Genomic DNA, 14,763 nt, shown 5'->3' with positions numbered 1-14,763 from the left:
CAGAGGTGCCCTGTCCAGCCAACATATTAGTATTGTTTCATTTAGCATGATTTTGGATGCCCTATTATTTCAACTAAATCTTTAGAGTAATAAAGTGTAATTTGTAAATGTATTGGACACATTTAAATTTTATCAATGAGAACATGAGCTCCTTATAAGCAAGAGCGCCTTTTTAGTAAAAAAGGTAGCCTACTATTTTATTGAAAGGAGCCCATGTTTTGTAGACCACATAGCTGTTCTCTCACCCTCAAAACTGTCCGCGTTTTGCATTTTTTCCAGCAAAATGTGGACAATGATGGGCATGTCATAGGATTATTTAAGATATTAAATAATGGATGCGTAAAAAGGGGGGCTCTACACTTACTAGCTTCATCCTTCTCCTCTTCCTCTTCCAATGCTCCAGTGCTGGGTAAACACAGAGCAGGCTAAACAGGCGCTCGCTGAATGAATGACTGTACGACTCAGTGCCAGAAGAGCTTCTTATTTCGGAATTCAACGATTTTGAAAAAGAGTTATAAGCATCTGTGAAGTGGAATGCCAATAAAGTTTTGTTAATTAAAAAAAAAAAGTACCCACTAAACTACAAATCCCCACTTCCTCCTGGAGACGGATGAGTCACGTGGCACTCCAGGACTCAGGAAGTCTTGCCCGCTCGCCCAATCAGGCCGGGAAACCTACGTAGCGGCGCCAGACTGGCCAATCCTGGGGAAGCCTGCTCTCTCCGCGCACCTCCGGGTCCGCCTCCGCGTGTGGAGCTGACGGGTCATTAGAGGATACGGCGGCCGCGGGGGCGGTTCCTGTGGCTTCTGCCCCGCTCAGCGCGCGGCCCGACCCTCGCGGCTCGCTGCTCCAGTTCCACCATGGCTCCCAAAGGTGGCTCCAAGCAACAGTCCGAGGAGGACTTGCTTCTGCAGGATTTCAGCCGCAACCTGTCGGCCAAGTCCTCGGCGCTCTTCTTCGGGAACGCCTTCATCGTGTCCGCCATTCCCATCTGTGAGCGGTTCGAGCGAGGCGGGTGGGGAGGCTGCCGGCGGGTCGGCCTGGATGGGGACGTGGCAGGGCCCAGTTCTTGGGCGAGGCGTGAGCCTGGGACTCACGCTCTCCCCAGCTCTCTCTGGGCTCGAGGCAGCACATATCCTCTGTGAGCCTCGGTGATCTATCTGGAATAGTGGCGGGCGGCCTCCCAGGAAAGCCACTTGTGGCGCGTTTTATAAGTACGCTCACTCGTTCCTGGGCCCCACTCCTGGAGCTCGTGAGTCACTCGTTCTGGGATGGCGGCCCTAAATCTGTATTTCGACCAACGGTCGGGTTAGGATCTTGCGGTGTTAACAGTCATGCGTACAGCCGGCTATATGCCCCTTGCCCCCAACTGTCGTTTGCTATTAGGAGATCTTAAGTTTATATCATTACTTATTTTGGAGAAACTTATAAAATCAGACAGATGTCATTAGCCCTCGCACCAAATTTCAAGTGTAGCTTTTAGGAAAACCACTTCACACTGAACATCATTTTCCTAATTTGACGAGAGACGTTGGAACAGTGCCAAGCCCTGCCCCCCTACCATGTTTAAACTTCATAATCCTCTTAGGGCAATTCTAGAATTCTCATTTGAGCGGAAAACTTTACTGACTTGTCCAAGGTTGTTTTTAGAGCACAGGGTTCCAGAATGTGAATTTCCTCTCTGCTACACTGCTGTACTGTTGGTGGGCAGTCAAATCCTGATGTATTTTCTCTTTCGTCCTTATAAAACCCAGCGTTCAATTAACTTGTGGAGCCTTGAGGTTCACTGGCCGCAAGGAGCACTGCCTTCATTTCATATAAACAGCCACGTCATAGTGTAAACTCTGCTTTGGGACTGCACGTGGCATTTTGGAACTGCCTGTAGTTAGCGTAATAGTTCTCTAAAGAATGAAATTTGAAGTCTGAATCGTGATTTTGTTGAGTTATGATTTCTCATTTTAGAAAAAGTAGAAATCTCATCATAGATTATTAATAGGAAGGTTATGTTTTTCAGGTATTCTGAACTGGGAAAACTTGAGACTAATAACTTTTTACTGGGTATCAGACTTCTGAAGTTCCTCTTATCTGTATTGGGTTCCCAAATCCGGCCTGTGTTTTACCAGGTTTAGGTATAATTAATTTAGCAGACCTTTGTAACTGGGTGGTAATGTTTTGCTCCTTTTTGTAACTCTCCCTCCCCCTTTTATCTTAATTCAGGGTTATATTGGCGAATATGGCATATGGACCTTATTCAGTCTGCTGTTCTGTATAGTGTGATGACCCTAGTAAGCACTTACTTGGTAGCCTTTGCATACAAAAATGTGAAGTTTGTTCTCAAGCACAAGTAAGTATATTTCTCAAGTGAAAGTATGTATTGTTGTATTTTTACATAGCAAGATGTTTTCTTAACGACCGCTCGTGTGTGTTTCATTAAGCATTGAGATATGTGTGTTTATACCTTTTGGGGAAAGGCACATTAATGGTATGAGGGAGTAACAACTAACTGAAGCAGAGACAATACTTCTGACATTGCTATGGAAGTGGGTATTGAGGGTGGGATTAGAACACTTAATCATGGGGTTCAGAAAAACAAATCCATCAAGTAAATTAACATTTTGGAAGCCAAATGGAATTCTTTCTGGAAAGAATTGTGGGCTTTCCATGTAGTATTTCTGGATGTGAAAGAAGAGGGTTTTTTTTGTTTGTTTTGTTTTCCTTGTAGTCAACTCTAACATTCTTAGTGCTAATTACATTTTTCTCATGAATATATAAAAGTGTAATCGGTTACCATATTTCCTCTATTTTAAGATCATACGTGTTATAAAATATATCATTATTTTAAATGATAGCTTTGGGAGAAGAAAACCCAAGCCTCACTACAATAAATTTATACATGAATTATAATCAGTTATGTAGTCTGGTTTCATAAAGGTTAAAAAGTGGGGGAAACAATCTAGACTTAAGGAAAGGTGGTAATATTTTACAGTGCCATTGTCCCCATAGGAAGCAGATATAAATTAATGTTTAATTGGAAGAGGTACCCTTTTGAGGTTGCTTTCATGCACACTTCGATACTTGATTCGGGATAGCAGGATATTTTTTTCTGCTTCAATGGACCCTTCTTAGTGCTGTATTTCTTTGGAAGTGCTTTCTTAAAAGCGATTGAAATTTTGCCGAGACTTGAAAGTACCAGTGTGCTTTGTGTGCACATTGTCTTTTCATTTCTGTTTTTCCTCCTCTAATTGGACCGCTTTTGCTTGGATTACGTAGCAATCTCCATTTAGTGTCTTAAAAACAAGTTTAGGGCCCTCCCTGACGTGCACTATATAAAGCAAATTACATCATCTTTCCATCATCCATGTCAAGTGAAGATATTATCCTTGTTTTCTGGGATAAAGGAACTGTATTCATCCTGTCTACGTCCATATTATCGTGTTACTCTCCTAGCAACTCTTCATGGCCTTCTCTTTTCTTAATGTAGTAAAGCCAAATTCATCCAGGCCCCTGGAATACGAGTCCTCTGCCTCCTACCAGTTGGGCCTCATCTTTCAGGATTGGTTCTTAGCTCTTCTGACTCAGCCTTCATGTCATACTTTGAATGTACTTGTCCCCTCCTCATTTAGAATCATCTGCCTTTCTTTCCTTTCTTACATGTCTGTTATTTCAAGACTTGGGAATCTTTTCCAGAGAAATCCTTCCGGTTGCTACTGTTCTGTGCTGAGCTGTTTCTGGTGATTAGGAGTAGAAACACATTGAGATGATCTTAGTTAACGGGGATGTATTGTGTTTTTTTTTTTTTTTCTTTTCTTTTTTAATGGTTGCACCTGTGGCATATGGAGGTTGCCAGGCTAGGAGTCTAATTGGAGCCGCAGCTGCTGGCCTATGCCATAACCACAGCCACTTGGGATCCGAGTTGTGTCTGACCTACACCACAACTCACGGCAATGCCAGATCCTTAACCCACTGAGTGGGGTCAGAATTGAACCTGCTTCCTCATGGACACTGTCTGACTGTGTCGGGTTCTTAACCTACTGAGCCACAGTGGGAACTCTCAACAGTGATGTATATTGTAAGGCAGGAAGAAATGGCCTCAGCAGCTTCTCTGCTGTCATTCTGGACCCTTAGGAGTCCAGGTTGTGTGTGGTTGTTGTTAGAACAGCTAAATCCAGGTCGTCTTTGTTGTCTTCTTGCTTGGCAGCCCCCCTTCAGCTGCCATTCCAGAATTCAGCCCGTCTTGGCCTCTGCTTTCCTGTGCTTTCTTGTGAGCCATGGCCATCTGTCGAGAGCAAAGCCCTCAGAAGTGGACATTTTGCATGACCTAGGCTTTGTGTCCCCTTTGGAACTCAGTCCCTTTGGGACTTAGTGTTTTTAATGTGTTCTGTGTATCATTTTTCATTCACCTTTTTGGAATCAAAATCATGTTCTATCTCTTCATTTCTACTTTCAGCTTCTGGGGCAACTGCCATGTCTTTTGTTTATTTCTATTATAATAGTTAATGGTACATTTAATTTAGTTCAGTAAAATTTCAGTGACCTACTGGCTTAATAGACTCTCTGAGTGGAATTATTTTTTTAGTCATAGTTTTGGTGTAATATTAAACATTGCTACTGACATCAGAACTCCTACAGATTGGCAAGATTGTTAAGCCTTAAAGACCTAGCAAGAAGCTGATTGTAGGTAGGTGTTGGTAGTACAGGGAACATGGCTTCAGAGTCTTTGACAGTCTGGATTCCAGTCCCAGCTCTGCTAGTCTTAAATGCAGAGCTTTGGGCATACATTTTACCTTTCAAGACTGCAGATTACTGAGCTGTAAAGTGGGGATACAGTGGTATCTCATGTGATGGTGAGGATTAATGTGACACGTGCCAGATGTAAAGCATGGTGTCTGGTACATAGTAACAGTTTGTGTGCACTATTGGTGAGGTTGGGGATGAAAGAGTCCTTAGGAATTATTTTCTTAAGTTGGTATGATTTTTAAAATGTTTGCAAAAAATTTTTTTTTTTTTTAAATCCCAGGTGACCGAGTGCTGGGTCCCTAAAGTGGCCTCTGTGTTGTTTTAGAGCATTCAGTGCTGAGTGAGATTTGTTTGCTAAGAGCTCTGAGATGGAGCATAGGGCTTCTTGAGTTGTAATAAACCTACAGTGTGGTTGTTAATGCTTTCATTAGGCAAATATAGAATTTTAGACCTACAAGAGACATTTACTAGTTATCTGGTTCAGTCTCTTCAGAAAATTTGTCATCTAGACAAGATGCTTAGAACTGGCTTTTTGGAAAATTTAATCAGTTGGCCAATTGATTAAATTGGCTAGTCAGTCAATCCTTCCTTAGAAAATAGTCTTATGTGAAGTTCAAGAACCACTTAGTAAGTGCCTGGGGTCTGCTTGAGATTTGGAGATGAGAATCTCTGCCCTGTGGAGCAGAACTTCTACATAATAATATGAGTCAGGAAGTTGGACATTTTAGTGTCCTAAGGTGTCTTAAAAAAAACAGCTATATGCCTCCTTAGGTGCCTTTTTCTTTTTAAGTTTCTGAACTTATTTCCTTTTACCTATTTTTGTTTGTTTGTTTTAGACAGATTTTCCTCCCTTCAGTTATTAATTTGTGGAAAAATAACATTAGTTGAAGCTGATTAAAGGATCTCTTTTTAACAGTGTCAATTCCAATGTGATTCTTCAGTGAGAGTGATAGATGAATAGGTAAAACGAGCCCAAATTTGTGCTTAATTTGTATCCTAGAAGTTCATGTGTTTGAAGAAAGGCCGAGAACTATTGCCTTGAATGACCTTAGGCTTTTCAGGAATCCATCCTAATTTTTCCACTTTTCCTTAGTTCATTGACCAAAACTTAATATAGCATAGTAATGAGGGATTGAATAATTGAACATAGATTGAACACATGTCTGTCTCTATGTTCTATATTCTGTTACTTTTAATACATTTCTCTATTGTGTTAAATATTTTCGTAGTGGTACTTTGTAGGTAATTGTTATATTTTGCTTGCGATCAGTTATTACCTCTTCTTCTATATTTATGGCTAATCAGTTTCTCCTATATTATGAAAAATAAATCATTGAATTTAAATGTCTTATTTTCAAGGAAGCTTTTTGTATTTCATCATAGGTTACATTTTATCTTCTCTTTCACTGGCAACTCCATCTGATAAAATTCACCTTACGGGTTTTTGGGATTATATAGTTTTTTTCTTTATCTGACCCATCCCTAAAGATTCTGACCTGATTTCTTGAATAACAAATTTAGCCTTTTCTGGTAATTCCATATTATCAAACCAGTGATTCATTTAAAAGTGGTATGGTCAGTCCTTGACCATGTGATATTATTTCTTTTTAGTGAAATTTCCCTTTGGAGAAGAGTTAAAAGCCTTACTTTTAAGATACTACAGCTATTAATTCCCCTGTTATTTATATTGGAATTGAAATCATGTATCATTTGCTAATGCCTTAACAAATTTATTTGTGAAATAGTTAAATTATGAGTTAAAACAAAGTCGAGCTATAATCATTTATAACTAAATTGTGCTAATAGCATTTGACTTTTATTTCCATACTAAATACCTAAACTTTGGAAAATTCTCCCTTTTAAGCAGAAAGAAACACACATCACTAAGAAACCACATCTTGGAGTTTCTTGAATTCTTTTGGCTAGTATAGGTAATAAACTTGGAACTTTCTGTCCAGCTTATTTTCTTGAAATGTAAAGTATCATACAGTTGCCAATATAAAATATGAGTACAGAATGTTTCTGAGAGAGTGTGATGTTCACTCCTGGAGCATCTGGAAACTTTTTGTCTTTTTCTTCCAGAGTAGCACAGAAGAGGGAAGATGCTGTTTCCAAAGAAGTAACTCGAAAACTTTCTGAAGCCGATAATAGAAAGATGTCCCGGAAGGAAAAAGATGAAAGGTTTGACTCCCTATTTAATGTGTTTTTGGTAATCAGAAAGGGGGTTATTTCTAGAAAATGTGTTTTTGGTTTCTGCTTAGAGAATGTGGATATTAGAGTTGTCTGAGGAAAACATTGGCATTGTAAAGGTCATGGTGAAGAGAATAACAACAACTGACTTTTTTATTACTACCAGATACTTTCTTTGTGCTGTATGTAGTTCATTTAGTCCCTTGAAGAGCCCCATGGGGGAGATGCTGTTGTTTTCTCCACTTTATTCATTCTTTCTCTCTTCCTTTCTTTTCTTGCTTGCTTGCTTTCTTGCTTTTTAGGGCCATACCTGTGGCATATGAAAGTGCCCAGGCTAGGGGTCGAATGGGAGCTACAGCTGCCAGCCTACACCACATGGCAAATCCACAACCTACACCACAACTCATGGCAACACCAGATCCTTACCCCACTGAGCAAGGCCAGGGATCATGGATACTAGTTAGGTTCATTACTGCTGAGCCATAATGGGAACTCTTGTTTTCTCTACTTTACACTTGAGAAAAAACTAAGGTACAAAAAGCTTGGCTACCTTAACCAAGGCCATAGATTAGTGCGTGGTAAGACCAGGATAAGAATTTAGGCGGTCTGATTTGAGAGCTTCTCAACAGCTCTGCTGAAATTTAGCATGCACAGCTGTGTCTGGTGCCCAGGCTGCACCACCTGATAGCTGTGCGACCTTGAGTGTATCACCTAACTGTGTGGGTGTGAAGAGCTGACATTGTGTTGTGTTAGCATTTTTAGGTGGTAGTATTTCTGCTCCTGAATTTCCCTAGGGACATCTAGTTCTTGGTTATCTGCACTGAATGGGAAAAAGAAAAGAATTGGGTTGGTCTCCTGTGACCCAATTCTGTGTCACATTTGTTAGCCCCAACCCCAACCCCAATTTTTCCTGCCAGCTGTTGTTAGAAAGCTAGTGAACAGTCTAACATCTGAGTAGAAGTCTCTGAATGATTGAGTAACTTGTGCTTAAGAGTTGCCAGATGGTATAATAGAGTCATGAGTTGAGGTTATTTTCATGGATCTTAAGTTTTAGTATCTACAAGGTGTTTTGTGAAATGGAATTTTTATCCCACTTTGCTCAGAAAGACTATGTGGGGACTTGCAATATTGAGTTGCATATAAAAACAAAGCAGTATAATTTTAAAAGATCAGAAACCATTAAAAAGTAAGAAAAGGTGGATGAACAAGAACCTCAGCATTAGTTACAGCAGTTGGGCAATGAAGTCAGCTCTAAGCTTCCAAGTGTCAGGGGAAGCATCTGAGGTCCTCCAGCTTTCATTATCAGACGAGAAGCAGCATGCAAGTCCTGAAAAGAAACTTTGCTGGCAATGACTCTTAGAAGGACTTTATCAAGTGGATCCTTATTTAAGGGACACAGAGTAACTTAATGAACAGTGTCTTCTACAGTGGTTTTGGAGAGGCACCAAAACATTGAAATGATTGTATCCTATTATGTCCTGTGGATCCTTCTTAAGAATGAAAGCATAATATTAAAATCATGACTTAAGGCTTTTTTTTTTTTTTTTTTTAAGAGAGCAGCTTTAAGGCTCCCTAGCCCTGCATAACTTTTTTTTTTGGCACACCCATGGCATAATGGGAGTTCCCGGACCAGGGATTGAAACCAAGCAGCAGCTGTACCCTTTGCTACAGTTGTGGCAACACCAGATTCTTAAACTGCTACACTACAGCGGGAACCCTTCTGCATAGCTTTTTTTTTTTTTGCTTTTTAGTTCTGCACCCTTGGCATATGGAGGTTCCCAGGCTAGGGGTTGAATTGGAGCTGTAGCTGCTGGCCTACGCCACAGCCACAGCAGTGCCGGATCTGAGCCACATCTGAGACCTATACCACAGCTCATGGCAACGCCGGATCCCAACCCACTGAGCGAGGCCAGGGATTGAACCCCTGTCCTTATGGATGCCAGTCAGATTCGTCTCCGCTGAGCCACGATGGAAACTCCTGCGTAGCTTTTTGATTGCAGATTTTTACATAGGAATAGATGTTAGAGAATCTAGAACACTTTCTTTTAACCTTTTTTATTGAATTCTAACATTTATTCTTATTTATTTATTTTGTCTTTTTGCCTTTTCTAGGGCCGCTCCCGCGGCATATGGAGGTTCCCAGGCTAGGGATTTAATCAAAGCTGTAGCCGCTGGCCTACGCCACAGCCACAGCCACCCGGGATCTGAGCCGAGTCCGAGACCTACACCACAGCTCACGGCAACGCCAGATCCTTAACCCACTGAGCAAGGCCAGGGATCAAACCTGCAACCTCATGGTTCCTAGCTGGATTCATTTCTGCCACGCCATGACGGGAACTCCCCAGCATTTGTTCTTGATCCTGGGCTGTGTCTCAGAATCTTTCTCAGCATGGTAGTCAGGTAGTCTCTACCAGTGAATCAGAGTTGGAATTGGAAATGAAGCCTCTTTGCCATTGGCTGGCCTGGATATTTCAAAGTAAGATAAAGTGGAGGTTTCTTTGATACATAAAATGAAGAGTGTCAGATTATAAAATTTCTATTCCTGTCATCAGTAGAAATTTGTGCTGTTTATAATTCTTTCACAAAGACCATACTGGGTACAGTTCTACTCAAGTCTGTATTCATTATTGATGCTGTTAACTGGGGCCAAGACTCCCTTTAAGATCTAGTATTTTTCTCCCTCAAAGGGTTAGTTACTTCCAAGAGATTTAAGAGCAGACTTATTGGCATCTTTTTGCCCAGATGGTTATCTCTCAAAGCTCCATCTATAGTCATTTGGAATATGAACTACATTCCACTTTGAAACTGCTTTTCCATCCATCAAAGGGTAGAAATTAGCATAACATTTGTCCCAGGGTATGAGTGCACGTTTTCCATGACTTACTCATTATTTACCATTTAGTATTAATCTGATTGTAATAGCTGTTGAGTTTGGTCTCAACTTTTCTCTTGTTCTAGTTAGTCCTTGGAAAAATGACTCCTTGGGAAATGTTCTCCTAACCTAGATTTTTTACCAGTGAAGCTTTGGCAGAACCATTGTTGATGAGGGCAGTTGGGGGTTGTAAACTTTCTCAAAATTAATCAGGGTATGGCTGGACTAGAAAAAGTTCTGAGAGCTGTCAGAAAGCCCTGACTGTGTTTATACCAATGTAACACATGGTCTTTGGGCACTGGGATAACCTATAGAATTGAGCCACTTGGGAATTCCCTGGTGGCCTAGAAGGTTAAGGATCTGGCATTGTCATTGCAGTGGCTCAGGTTTGATACCTGGTCTGGGAACTTCCACATGCTGCAGGCACAACCGGAAAAAAAAAAATTGAGTCACATCTTTTCATCAGTAAGATCAAGTGTCTTGATGGTTCTGATTGGGGCATGACAGGGAGATAGGGAGAAGCGCAATTATAGAGGTGGGTTAACAGTCAGCTGGTGCCCTGCTTAAGGAACTTATCTTCACTGGGTTTTGTGCCACAGTCTTAAAAATAGAGGCAGTTCTGAGTGTTTTGTAGCATTAAACCACGTTAGGACTATGGATCTTTCTGGGCTGACGTTTTCTTTGATCATTGTTAGATTGGTATAAGGTATTAATTCCAAGTCTCATATATTTGTTACATTTATATTTAAACTTCCCTGAAATCAGAAGCTATTTAATAGTTAATAGCTTCATTTAATGTAATGTCCTTTACTTCTTCCAAACTTCACATAGATGGGAAGTTTCATTCATTAAGTTCATGGTATCCATAGAATCAAGGAAATGTGGCATATATATTAGAGACCACAAATTTTTTTCTGATGAAGATAAGGTGCTAATACCTTTCATTTAGCTCCTTTATTTTTTAATTTTTTTGCTTTTTAGGGCTGCACCCAAGGCATATGGAGGTTCCCAGGCTAGGGGTCAAATCGGAGCTATAGTTGCTGGCCTGCACCACAGCCATGCCGATCTGAGCATGTCTTCAACCTACACCACAGCTCACGGCAATGCCAGATCCTTAAGCCACTGAGCGAGGCCAGGGATCAAACCGTCAACGTAGTTGGATTGGTTTCCTAGTTGGATTTGTTTCCACTCCACCACAACGGGAACTCCTCATTTAGCTCCTTTACAGCCACAGTTACTGACTTTAGATTAGAACATTTTGTGAATAAAACATGGCAGTTACCAATGACATTAGCCATAGTGTTGTCCTTAGGATTAGTTGGGGGTACCATATGGCCCCAGAGTAATGTATCTTTCTGGGGAAGAAAGCATCTAGACTTTCAACCTTTTTGATGATGACCTACAGTAAAAAATACATATTTTACTCTTTGACCAAATATAATTTTACATTCAAATATGTAAATATTTCACAGAACAATAATTACCACTCTACTATGTGTGGTGCATTTGATACTTTTTTTTCCTATTTCACTTTTTTTAAACAAATGCTGGTCTCAACTTGGTTATTTTTCCTGAGCATTGAATCCACTTAGTTGATTTCACATCCCACTAAATGGGTCACAACCTATGTATGCCTTTAAAAATTACTTTACAAAGTTAATTAACTGAAGGGAATAAAGACTCCCTAATTCACAGGCGCCCTGGAACTTCCTGTTGCCTGTGTGGAGAGGTAAAAGGAAAAGGTTGATAGAGTACTAGTAAATTAATACAATCTTTTGTTGTTGTTGTATGCTTTTTAGGGCTGTACCCTTGGCAAATGGAAGATCCTAGGCTAGGGGTTGAATTGGTGCTACAGCTGCTGGCTTGTGCCACAGCCACAGCTACAGCTACACTGGATCCTTAATCCACTGAGCAAGACCAGGGATTGAACCTGCATCCTCATGGATACCCTGGTTCATAACCTGCTGAGCCACAACAGGAACGCCTTAATACAATCTTATAATGAGTAAAGTGGATTAAATAAAAAGTTAATGAGTTTCACAAAAGTTAAAAAATCCTAACGAGTTTCACAAAAGTTAAAAAATCCTAACGATTAAGCAGATTCTTTGTGGGTTTTTTTGTTGGTGGTGGTGGTTTTTTTGGCCACACTCGTGGCATGCAGAAATTCCTGGGCCAGGGATTGAACCCTCACCACAGCAGTGACTAGAGCCATAACCTGCTAGGCCACCAGGGAACTCTCTCTTTGTTTGAATTAAGTAAAAATGGCTAAAGATAGTCACAGACAAGTCTGGTTATGTGATGCCACAGCTAGTTTTGTCCAGGGACTTGTCTTAAGGCATAATATTGAAGGCTGAAATCTGTAGAATTTAGAAAATCTTAAGCCCACAAACAGCCAAGGAAGCTGTACCACACTGCTAAGTTTGTTTTCAGTGAGTACCTAGAGACAGATGCATATTTGGGTGCTGATGAAACCAAGCTAATTGCAGTTAATTAGTCCCTTCCTCCAGAGCTCTGTCTGGGGAAAAAAGGTAACATACCCAGCACATGTTCTCCTGAGCACTGATAAAGTGAAATACCTTTTTCAGTGGAAAAAAGGGGTCAGTCCTGGCTGCATTTGATATTAAAAACACATTTTGCCCAGAACACTTAAGGAAAAACTTATCTTACAATATCTAGAGCGATGTCATATTTAAACATTTCAGTACCTATTCAAAAACTTTAGTCACTTGTTTGTGTGTCTACAGAATCTTGTGGAAGAAGAATGAAGTTGCTGATTATGAAGCTACAACATTTTCCATCTTCTATAACAACACCCTATTTCTGGTCTTGGTCATTGTTGCCTCCTTCTTTATATTGAAGAACTTCAACCCCACAGTGTATCCTTTTAAAAGTTATCTTTTTTAGAGGTCTTGAAGAGTAGTTTATTTTGGTTTTGAATTGTCTGGGTATTTTAATGGAAAAAAAAAAAAACTGCTCAGGGAGTTAGTCCTTTAAAAAGCACTGTGTCCTTAGGCAAGTTTCTGGACATTTAAAATAAGGGTTTTTGGTTTGATTTGAAGTTCTTTTAAGTTTTGTGATAAATAACTAGTATTACAAAGCAGTTTTACATATGTGATTTTGTATACTTGCCTAATTAAAAAATTATAAGGCGCCAAAGCAAACTTGCCTTCTTTGATATCTCCTGGCGTAAGCCCTGTGTCTCCTGGTCTTTGGGGGCTATGGAATTGGGTGGGTAGCCAGTGGAGTTAAATTGGCACATTTATAATAGCTTAACAGTGTTTCAAGCTACTCTTAAACTTTTGGGCAAGAATCAGTCTTCTCTTGTTAAGGTAATTTATTGAAGGTGTTATCTAGGAATGTGCAGCCAAACTTTTAATAGTTGGAGATTTTGATGTAATAAAATATCAGATACCCTCCAACTTGTAGTCTTCTGCGAATAGCGGGGTGGTTTGCCCCAAACAGTCCAGTCCTGAGGCTGAGAATAGCTGCAGACTTTCATTTTTACAGGCCAGCCCAAACACCGATGGACAGGGGAGACTTATTTTCCCCTGCCTTTGAGGTGGGGGTTGGGAGGTGGGGAAATCAAGTCTCTTCTCCATGTTTTTTGATCAGCTCTTTTCCTGAAGGTTAAATGGAATTCAGATGTTTTCTCTGTGACCATGTGTTCTAGGTTTCTGTCTCAAGTGTTTTCTTTTTGAAATTGGAACACATTTCCTGTGAATGTTCTTCATTCTTTATAGTCTTCTCTCTTGTAAATTGTATTTTCAGACAATGGAATAGCACATCATTGTCCTTAGACAGTGTCAGGAGAGAAACAGTACATTCCAAAGAGATGAGTTCCTTTTGTTGTGTTGAAAAATATATTTTTTTTGATCTTTCCTTAACAGTAAACTTTTACAGGAACTACATTTTGTCCATAAGCGCTTCCTCAGGCCTCATCGCCCTCCTGTCAACTGGCTCCAAGTAGACGGTGTCAGCTTTGCGTGCACCCTCCCCCCCTCTTTGTACCTATGGGTGGCCTGCGGTATGTGGAAAAGTAGCAGGGTGGTCAGGGTGGGAGACGCACAAGATGTTTTTATAAGTCTGGAGTTTGAGGGTTTGAAAAATCCAACAAGATATAATTCAATATTTGTTTATTGGCTCTTTTTTTGGGACAGATTGTTGAAATTAAATGAATTGAAAGGGAAACTCAGAGTGCCAGGACATTTATTAAAAGGAAAAAAAGTGTTGCAATGTGTTATAATCACAAGAGGAGAAAATAACTTGTTTCCTTGATTTGTCAGAGGTCACAGTAACCTGGACTGAGCTGTTATTATTTATAATAGTAGCAAGAAGTTAATAACTGGTTCTATGTGTTCCAAGCACAATATTACAACTTTTTTTTTGCACCATAAATGCCAGAACCAATCCTTTCCCTCTGGGAGATTGAACAGAACCTTCATGTTTGCAAATCTCTGAATTTGTGATTTGAAATAAAGTTAAAACATGGTTTCTCCAACTTGCATAAGAGAAACTTATGGGAAAGTTTGTTTTATTGTTTTTTAAAGGAAGAAAGGCAGTCAAGGTCAAGGTAATCAAACAGAGTGCTCGAGCATACGAGAGCTGTCTTGGGTTCATGCACACACTGTTCAGCTCTGTAGCTTTGACCCTGGGTATCTAGGGAGGTTAGCTCGACCCTACGATGTTGGTTTGACCTGTTAAAAGAAAGGAATCATTGTTTCTCTTGACCAGGGTCTCACATCACTGGAGGAATGTTCAGTAAGAGATTCTCTTTTCTGAATATTGATGTGGAAAAGATCAAAGTAATTTTTGTGATCTTAGTTTTGTAATTCTGAGAACTCAAGTTATTAACAGTGCTTTTGGTGTGGGTCAGAATTTTTTCACAAGGACTTTCATAAATTTGACCCTCTAGTCCACAGGGTCCCATCAATTGTGAACAAAATGCAGATTTCTTCAGTACATGT

At 40.2% G+C, this 14,763-nt stretch overlaps 1 protein-coding gene across 3 annotated transcripts; it reads left to right on the top strand.

Annotated features, from left to right (window-relative positions):
• Positions 1–765: 765 nt before the first annotated feature.
• Positions 766–14,312, top strand: SSR3 (signal sequence receptor subunit 3). Of its 3 annotated transcripts, NM_001244147.1 has the most exon segments (5): positions 766–993; positions 2,218–2,344; positions 6,820–6,918; positions 12,544–12,675; positions 13,700–14,312. In NM_001244147.1, coding segments are annotated over 5 exon segments (558 nt in total). In that variant the 5' UTR covers positions 766–860; the 3' UTR covers positions 13,767–14,312.
• Positions 14,313–14,763: the final 451 nt, after the last annotated feature.

Source organism: Sus scrofa, chromosome 13 (genome assembly GCF_054392235.1).
Source record: "Sus scrofa isolate SSC_HxYL_T2T_F1_AM1 chromosome 13, Sscrofa_HxYL_maternal_Yorkshire_Landrace_v2.0, whole genome shotgun sequence".
Classification (NCBI taxonomy): Eukaryota; Metazoa; Chordata; class Mammalia; order Artiodactyla; family Suidae; genus Sus; species Sus scrofa.
The sequence above is the reverse complement of the archived record's forward strand: the minus strand, read 5'-3'. Positions and strand labels throughout refer to the sequence as shown.